We start from the raw sequence: 10,000 nt of genomic DNA on the forward strand, positions 1-10,000 counted from the left end.
CCCTGACATCAGGTATGACCCACTAACACCTGTTCTCGCTCCTTGACATCAGGTATGACCCACTAACACCTGTTCTCTCTCCTTGACACTTCTCGCTCCTTGACACCATGACCCACTAACACCTGTTCTCTCTCCTTGACACCAGGTATGACCCACTAACATCTCTCCTTTCTCCCCTGACATCAGGTATGACCCACTAACACCTGTTCTCGCTCCTTGACACCAAGTACGACCCACTAACACCTGTTCTCGCTCCTTTACACCAGGTATGACCCACTAACACCTGTCCTCTCTCCCCTGACATCAGGTATGACCCACTAACACCTGTCCTTTCTCCCCTGACATCAGGTATGACCCACTAACACCTGTTCTCGCTCCTTGACACCACGTATGACCCACTAACACCTGTTCTCGCTCCTTGACACCACGTATGACCCACTAACACCTGTTCTCGCTCCTTGACGCCAGATATGACCCACTAACACCTGTCCTCTCTCCCCTGACATCAGTTATGACCCACTAACACCTGTCCTTTCTCTCCTGACATCAGGTATGACCCACTAACACCTGTTCTCGCTCCTTGACACCAAGTATGACCCACTAACACCTGTTCTCGCTCCTTGACGCCAGATATGACCCACTAACACCTGTCCTCTCTCCCCTAACACCAGGTATGACCTGCACTTCAGCGTCAGCGATAGGGTGTGGCGTCAGCGAGGTGTGTCAGCCAATGTGACCGTGGCTGTCAGACTGCTCTCCCAGGAGTCCCTCGCCCACGCTGCTCCCATTACACTCACGCCCACCACGCCCACGGCCCTCACCAGGGGCTGGACACCCACGGTAAGTGGAAGGTGTCTTTGACGAACCCAGAAGTCTCTACATCCAAGGAAATGGTTCTATTCTGTCTTGAATTGAACCTGATTATACTGCTACTACTATTACTACTACCAAAACTACTACTGCTACTACTACTGCTACTACTACTAATACTATTACTAATACTACTACTGCTTCTATTAATACTACTAGTACTAATACGTAGTGGAAGCAGGAACCATACATAGTTTTAAGACAAGGTACGATAAAGCTCATACAGCAGGGAGACAGAGGACCTAGTAGCGATCAGTGAAGGGGCGGGGCCAGGAGCTATGACTCGACTCCTGCAACCACAAATAGGTGAGTACACACACACACACACATGGAGAGAGAGGACTTAGTAGCACTCGGTGAAGAGCCGGAGCCAGGAGCTGAGTCTCGACCCCTGCAACCACAATTAGGTGAGTACACCTCAGTCCCCCCCCCCTGCGGCCTTGAATGCCGCAGCTGATTCCATTCGACCAACTTCATTAAAATTCATTGAAAATATATGCACAACCCGTGTTTTAGTTTAACTTTCGGTGGCGCCATGTAACCCACCCCCACCCACACCCCAACTCCCACCCCCACCCCAACTCCCACCCCCACCCCAACCCCCAACCCCACCCCTAACCCCCACCCCACCCATCACCCCTCACCCCCACCCCTTATAAATATAATAATCTCCACCCCCAGCAAGGTGGAGGGGGTCTTGGTGGCCTTGTGGAGGGGGTGCTCCGTGTGGTGGGGAAGAGAACCCACACCGTGGAGGTGGTTAGTGTGTATGGTCACCCTACCACCCCCACTACAACCACAACCACCCCTTCCTACCACACACACCGCTACCACCATCACCACCACCACCACCACCCACACGCCGGCTACCCTACGCCCGCAGCCGCTCCCGCCCGCGGCTCCGAGGGTCAGAGCAGAAAGATGCCGCTGCGCCTGCCTGACCCCGTGCCTCCGTCTGCGTGTGTGTGGGTCAGCGTCAGGGATGTCAGAGGCGCCTTCATGGACCCCGTCAAGTTACATGGTCTGCTGGGTCTCCATTCGCAGCAGGTGAGAGAGAGAGAGAGAGAGAGAGAGAGAGAGAGAGAGAGAGAGAGAGAGAGAGAGAGAGAGAGAGAGAGAGAGAGAGAGAGAGAGAGAGAGAGAGAGAGAGAGGGAGGGAGGGAGGGAGAGAAGACAAAGAGAAAAAGAGGGAAAGAGAGAGAAAGAGAGAATGAGAGACATGAATCTCCCCTCCACACACATACACTCGTCCCTACACTTGCAGCTGGAAGAGACGACGAAACTGAAGGTAGTGCTAGAGTCGTCAGGGATCTCTGGGCGGCGACGCCCCGAGGAACTACAGCGACCTGACCTCCACCACGACCTCCAGCACCTTCTCCATGACCTCCAGCAGGGCGAGGACGGTGACCCTTCCTCCGCTGCCTCCCTCGCATCCACCGCCTTACCTCTTCAGGTAAGACGAGAGGAAGTAGATAGAGTGTAATAGACGGCAGGGGTTTGAAGAGACATAGAGTGAGGGGGAGTAATGTAAGGGAGAGTAAAGTGAGGGGAGGTAAAGTTCAAGGGAGGAAGAGTGATGGAGGGGGGCGTAGAGGGAAGGCGAAGATATCATAATTTATTAAAGGGAAGTCATATGGTAAGCGTTTTGTATACCATCAATATAAGCCAATAAACCAATGTTATCAGATTGCCTGGCTTATTTCCATCACTGGTCTTCATGGCTTCTCAAGACTGTGACATCCTATTGATGTCCTCTCTAGATTACTATTAACCCCGATATAGATGACCTTCTCTAGTTATTGACGATTATATTCTCTTGCTAGAAACAGGTATAGAATTTACTAAGAACTTGCTTGGCTCCTGGTGTAGGTACGCGGGACCTAGGTAATGTATGTGTCATAGTAAGGAGATCCTTGCGTCCAGGGTCTCTGGAAAAACTTGTACGTGGGACCTAAGTGATATCTCATCGTAAGGAGATAGCTGCGCCCAGGGCCGCTGGAAGAGCATGTCGAACATACTGTCGGCAAAACTATGCTCACAGTCCGTAGACGTCGCCTGTCTAACTCGTTTCAGTTTATCATCAGGAGAGCGTTGCCACCTAGGAAAAACGCGTCGACGTGCTTTATGTGATCAATTCTTAATTAAATTAGTTCTGAGTGTGTCAAGCTGACTGAATGAGCGACAACCCTCGCTCTGAGAACCTGGATGAGAGATAAATAATTACGAACTCCGGGTTTGCGATGACCCTGCAAGCCGTGATTCCAGATAGAACGAAAAGGCGCAATAGCGTGACTGGAACAATATACAAATAACACGCACATAGGAGAGAGAAGCTTATGACGACGTTTCGGACTGACTTGGGCCATTTACAAGTCGGTCCAAGGTGGACACCCATAGACCTGTGTTTACGGGCCTATGGGCGCCATATTGATGAACTCTGTCTCCTCTTCTCCTCCCTGTTCTTCATTCCCTTCTCTTAACGTGAATTTTTCAATGTGTCTCACTTTTCTCTCACTTCTCAACAGGTGGTAGACACCAATGCTACGTCCCTGGTCACCCCGCGCCTCACCCGCGCCCACGCCTGCCACGCCCATGAGCCTGAGACCTGTACACCCACCTCCTGCCTCAACGGAGGCCGCTGCCTCAGATTCTCCAGTGGCAACAGGTAATATATGTGTGTGTGTGGATGGATCAGTGACCCCTGATAATGTATCAAACATGACACGTATCTAACAATACCCGCTGATTAACAATTCACAAACTGGAAATGAAAAATCTAAACTACGCTTGTACTATTTCATTATTATTTTTTCCAATTTGTGACGTTAGTCACCTGTCCCAGCCAGGGATTTGTGCTTTGCATGTGTAATATATCCCGAGTAGCACCTGCCACAGGTGTGTGTGTTACATGTGTCTCTTTCCACCAACAGGTGTGTGTCATGTGTCTCTCTCCACCAGCAGGTGTGTGTGTGTGTGTGTGTCACATGTGTCTTCGTCAACAGGTGTGTGTCATGTGTCTTCGTCAACAGGTGTGTGTGTGTCACATGTGTCTCTCTCCACCAACAGGTGTGTGTGTATCACACGTATTCCTCTTCACCAACAGGTGTGTGTGTCCTGGAGGGTCGAAGGGGTGGCAATGTAAGGTCCTGGCCCGCACCTTCACCGGGTCAGGGTGGGTGTGGGTCCGCCCACTCCCACCCTGTCTCCCCACCACCATCTCCCTCCGCCTCCTCACTCGCCAACCCAACGCCCTAATTCTGTACTCGGGTCCCCTGGCGCCCACGCAGAAGCCAGCGGGCGCCTCCACGCCCATGCTCGCCCTCCAGCTCAAGTATGGTCGCCCGCAGGTGCTGTTTGAAGGGGGCGTCGTGCCCTTAAAACTGGAGGTAAACACAACGGTTCACGACGGTGACTGGCACACGCTTCACGTCAGTTTTGATGCGCAGGTAAGAACGACTGACATGAAATAGAAAGCATCTTTTTGCTTCTTACTCTCTCTCTCTCTTCTTCTTCTTCTTCTTCTTCTTCTTTTTCACCCCAAGAACGACTGACATGAAATAGAAAGCATCTTTTTGCTTCTTACTCTCTCTCTCTCTTCTTCTTCTTCTTCTTCTTCTTCTTTTTCACCCCAAGTGGAGTCTGTTACGTTTGTTTTAGTGACTAGTGGTATCTGTACTCACCTAATTGTGGTTGCAGGGGTCAAAACTCAGCTCCTGGCCCCGCCTTTTCACTGATCGCTACTAGGTCCTCTCTCTCTGCTTCCTGAGGTTTGTCATACCTCTGTGTGTGTGTGTGTGTGTGTGTGTGTGTGTGTGTGTGTGTGTGTGTGTGTGTGTACTTGTACTTACTATCCCCCCACACCACGTAGACCTCAAATATTTTTCTCAAATCATGGGCAACACATTACCATTATTCTCTGCCTTTTATCTATCGTGGATTTTCCTTTTACCTGCCCTTGACTCCATTCACTTAAAGACTATAGCATTCCTTAGTGTTAACTGGTTAATTGAGCTTCAGTCCCATTCGAAAATAGAGCGTCATTAAGGCTACATGTCACCTGTACACCACCAGTCAAGAATATTTTACTGTAAGTTTATATATATATATATATATATATATATATATATATATATATATATATATATATATATATATATATATATATATATATATATATATACGTATATATATATATATATATATATATATATATATATATATATATATATATATATATATATATATACGTATATATATATATATATATATATATATATATATATATATATATATATATATATATATATATATATATTTATTTATTTATAACTGTACAGGGCGTGGCTCTCATGGTGGACCTATGTGGGCGTGGGTGGGAGCAGGACGCCCACGACGACGCCCACTGCATCGCCCGGGCGGACTGGACTCTTCTTACTGGGCAGGAAGGGTGGCTGCGTACAGGTCCTCTGCAGGTGGGTGGTATAGCCCACTCCCCGCCCACCGCCCACGACCATGGGTGGGGGGAGGCGCCCACAGCCCGCCCACTCCATGGCTGCATCTCACACCTCACCCTCAATGGTCAGGTGAGATCTGTGACCTTCCCCCCTCCCCTGACCCATGCACCATGACCCACGAACCCACGACCCATGCATCATCTGGCTGCTTATTGCACTTCTTACCCATTCATGTCCCTGGTTCTCCATTCCCTATTCATCTCCCTGTCTCCCCATTACAGTCTATGACACCCTGTCTCCCCATTACACTTATTGATTCCCTATCTATCCATTCAACTTCTTCAATCCCTTTAAATCCATTTTACTTCCTGATTCTTTATCACTCTATTCAACTTCCTAATTCCCTATCTACCCATTCAACTTCCTAATTCCCTATCTACCCATTCAACTTCCTAATTCCCTATCTACCCATTCAACTTCCTAATTCCCTCTCAACCTAACAACCATTCTACCTTGCTTTGTTAATTCCTATCAACTCGGAATTGAAACTGTTCCAGGAAGGATCGAAAGGTCATCTATCGTTTCCTCTGGTCAGGTGAAAATTAGACAAGTGCGACATCTGAGTATTTTTATTGTAGACGTTTCTCCATCCTCTGGCTTTATCATTACAAATTCTAGGACATAATTGGAAGACAGTAGAACTATATACAAAAGATGAGGTAATCAGTCCCTCAACCTTGGAGTTAGTCAGAAGAGCATCGTAGTTGTGGAAAGTCTGGAGCACATTCGAGAAAGCTGGAGGTTATATACTGGTGTCAGGTGGTTAGGGTAGACAGGATTCCCCTTTGGAAGTAGGTCATATCCGAGGGATAGGTCAGTAGAAGGTTGTGGAGATGTCCTCTGAACCAGGATTCTATGATGTTGCAGTATCTGAGAGTTTGTACATGAATGGTATGCCAACGTTATTATATGGGTGTGAAAAATGAGTTGTGAATGTTGCAACAAGGAGAAGGCTGGAGGCAGTGGAGATGTCGTGTCAGAGGGCAATGTGTGGTGCGAATATAATGCAGAGAATCCGTAGCTTGAAGATTAAGAAGGTACGAGGTTTCTAGAATTATCATCCAACGGACAGAGGAAGGGTTGTTGAGGTGGTTTGGACATTTAGAGAGTATGGAATAAAATAGCATGACTTGGAGGGCATATAAATCTGTAGTGGAAGGAGGGCAGGGTAAGGGTCGGCCTAGGAATGCTTGGAGGGAGGGGGTGAATGAGGTTTGTGTGCTAGTGGCTTGGACTTCCAGCAAATGTGCGTGAGCGCATTAGATAGGAGCAAGTGGAGACAAATGGTTTTTATGACTTGACGTGCTGTTGGAGTGTGAGCAAAGTAACATTTATAAAACGATTCAGGGAAACCGGCAACCTGGACTTGAGTTCTGAAGGTGGGAAGTACAGTGTCTGCACTCTGAAGGAGGCGTGTTATTGTTGCAGTTTTATAACTGTAGTATAGGAGTGCCTCTGGCAAGACAGTGATGGAGTGAATGATGATGAAAGTGTTTCTTCACTTTCTGGTCACCCTGCTTGGTGGGAAACGGCCGATGTGTTAATATATATATATATATATATATATATATATATATATATATATATATATATATATATATATATATATATATATATATATATATATATAGTATAACTTTAACTACGTAAACATAATTTAGCTTCTAATATGAACATTCTGGGATTTATTTTAGTAAACCCTAGTTTATTATGATTTATATTTTCAGTTTACTGTGAATTTATTTTGATTTTTAACAGAAAAAAATTAAGACAATTCTGATTTCTTACAGGCAGAGAATAAATTACTTTTGCTGTATTTATACAATGATATACAATACCAACAGGTGGATAGAGTAAGATACATATGCAACAGTTAGGTATCTGTACTCCGAGACGTTTCGTCTACACAGTTGGCTTCTTCAGTCGAATACAGAGGAGATAGCAGAAGCAGTGAGGTGGTCAGTCCCTCAGTCTGGAGAAGATGTGAGTTTGAGGTGTCAGTCCCTCAGTCTGGAGAAGATGTGAGTTTGAGGTGGTCAGTCCCTCAGTCTGGAGAAGATGTGAGTTTGAGGTGTCAGTCCCTCAGTCTGGAGAAGATGTGAGTTTGAGGTGTCAGTCCCTCAGTCTGGAGAAGATGTGAGTTTGAGGTGTCAGTCCCTCAGTCTGGAGAAGATGTGAGTTTGAGGTGTCAGTCCCTCAGTCTGGAGAAGATGTGAGTTTGAGGTGTCAGTCCCTCAGTCTGGAGAAGATGTGAGTTTGAGGTGGTCAGTCCCTCAGTCTGGAGAAGATGTGAGTTTGAGGTGGTCAGTCCCTCAGTCTGGAGAAGATGTGAGTTTGAGGTGGTCAGTCCCTCAGTCTGGAGAAGATGTGAGTTTGAGGTGGTCAGTCCCTCAGTCTGGAGAAGATGTGAGTTTGAGGTGTCAGTCCCTCAGTCTGGAGAAGATGTGAGTTTGAGGTGGTCAGTCCCTCAGTCTGAAAAAGATGTGAGTTTGAGGTGTCAGTCCCTCAGTCTGGAGAAGATGTGAGTTTGAGGTGGTCAGTCCCTCAGTCTGGAGAAGATGTGAGTTTGAGGTGGTCAGTCCCTCAGTCTGAAAAAGATGTGAGTTTGAGGTGGTCAGTCCCTCAGTCTGAAAAAGATGTGAGTTTGAGGTGTCAGTCCCTCAGTCTGGAGAAGATGTGAGTTTGAGGTGGTCAGTCCCTCAGTCTGGAGAAGATGTGAGTTTGAGGTGGTCAGTCCCTCAGTCTGAAAAAGATGTGAGTTTGAGGTGGTCAGTCCCTCAGTCTGAAAAAGATGTGAGTTTGAGGTGGTCAGTCCCTCAGTCTGGAGAAGATGTGAGTTTGAGGTGGTCAGTCCCTCAGTCTGGAGAAGATGTGAGTTTGAGGTGGTCAGTCCCTCAGTCTGGAGAAGATGTGAGTTTGAGGTGGTCAGTCCCTCAGTCTGAAAAAGATGTGAGTTTGAGGTGGTCAGTCCCTCAGTCTGGAGAAGATGTGAGTTTGAGGTGGTCAGTCCCTCAGTCTGAAAAAGATGTGAGTTTGAGGTGGTCAGTCCCTCAGTCTGGAGAAGATGTGAGTTTGAGGTGGTCAGTCCCTCAGTCTGGAGAAGATGTGAGTTTGAGGTGGTCAGTCCCTCAGTCTGAAAAAGATGTGAGTTTGAGGTGGTCAGTCCCTCAGTCTGAAAAAGATGTGAGTTTGAGGTGGTCAGTCCCTCATTCTGAAAAAGATGTGAGTTTGAGGTGGTCAGTCCCTCATTCTGAAAAAGATGTGAGTTTGAGGTGGTCAGTCCCTCATTCTGAAAAAGATGTGAGTTTGAGGTGGTCAGTCCCTCAGTCTGAAAAAGATGTGAGTTTGAGGTGGTCAGTCCCTCATCAGTCTGAAAAAGATGTGAGTTTGAGGTGGTCAGTCCCCCTCAGTCTGAAAAAGATGTGAGTTTGAGGTGGTCAGTCCCTCAGTCTGAAAAAGATGTGAGTTTGAGGTGGTCAGTCCCTCAGTCCCTCATTCTGAAAAAGATGTGAGTTTGAGGTGGTCAGTCCCTCACTCCCTCATTCTGAAAAAGATGTGAGATTGAGGTGGTCAGTCCCTCATTCTGAAAAAGATGTGAGTTTGAGGTGGTCAGTCCCTCATTCTGAAAAAGATGTGAGTTTGAGGTGGTCAGTCCCTCATTCTGAAAAAGATGTGAGTTTGAGGTGGTCAGTCCCTCATTCTGAAAAAGATGTGAGTTTGAGGTGGTCAGTCCCTCATTCTGAAAAAGATGTGAGTTTGAGGTGGTCAGTCCCTCATTCTGAAAAAGATGTGAGTTTGAGGTGGTCAGTCCCTCATTCTGAAAAAGATGTGAGTTTGAGGTGGTCAGTCCCTCATTCTGAAAAAGATGTGAGTTTGAGGTGGTCAGTCCCTCATTCTGAAAAAGATGTGAGTTTGAGGTGGTCAGTCCCTCATTCTGAAAAAGATGTGAGTTTGAGGTGGTCAGTCCCTCATTCTGAAAAAGATGTGAGTTTGAGGTGGTCAGTCCCTCATTCTGAAAAAGATGTGAGTTTGAGGTGGTCAGTCCCTCATTCTGAAAAAGATGTGAGTTTGAGGTGGTCAGTCCCTCATTCTGAAAAAGATGTGAGTTTGAGGTGGTCAGTCCCTCATTCTGAAAAAGATGTGAGTTTGAGGTGGTCAGTCCCTCATTCTGAAAAAGATGTGAGTTTGAGGTGTCAGTCCCTCAGTCTACAGAAGAGTCCTGATCCAGACTGATACTCAAGTAACTTACTCATCTACTTCTATTGTCTATCGGGGTAAAAATCTGAAATTGCTTAGTTCAGAAGAAATAGATTATTTGACCTCTAACAGTCTAGTCGATTCTGCCTTGATATTCAATAGATCTCTGTCTATCGTACCGCGAATAGAACGGTTCGTATATCTTAACTATTTCTTCTTCTTCTTCTTCTTCTTCTTCTTCTTATTATTATTATTATTATTATTATTATTATTATTATTATTATTATTATTATTATTATTATTATTATTATTATTATTATTATTAATATTATTATTATTATTATTATTAGTATTATTATTATTATTATTATTATTATTATTATTATTATTATTATTATTATTATTATTATTATTATTAT

The 10,000-nt window shown here is 45.9% G+C and overlaps 1 protein-coding gene across 1 annotated transcript in view; it reads left to right on the forward strand.

Moving 5' to 3' along the window:
- LOC128693151 (putative neural-cadherin 2) overlaps positions 1 to 10,000 on the forward strand; it is a 360,314-nt gene that overhangs the window by 339,517 nt on the left and 10,797 nt on the right. Inside the window, exons 14-19 of the mRNA XM_053782623.2 lie at positions 672 to 840; positions 1,552 to 1,917; positions 2,135 to 2,323; positions 3,396 to 3,535; positions 3,974 to 4,316; positions 5,208 to 5,453. Of these exons, the coding sequence (XP_053638598.2) occupies positions 672 to 840; positions 1,552 to 1,917; positions 2,135 to 2,323; positions 3,396 to 3,535; positions 3,974 to 4,316; positions 5,208 to 5,453 (1,453 nt within the window). The remainder of the gene's footprint in view (positions 1 to 671; positions 841 to 1,551; positions 1,918 to 2,134; positions 2,324 to 3,395; positions 3,536 to 3,973; positions 4,317 to 5,207; positions 5,454 to 10,000) is intronic.

The sequence above is a fragment of the Cherax quadricarinatus genome, chromosome 28 (genome assembly GCF_038502225.1).
Source record: "Cherax quadricarinatus isolate ZL_2023a chromosome 28, ASM3850222v1, whole genome shotgun sequence".
Classification (NCBI taxonomy): domain Eukaryota; kingdom Metazoa; phylum Arthropoda; class Malacostraca; order Decapoda; family Parastacidae; genus Cherax; species Cherax quadricarinatus.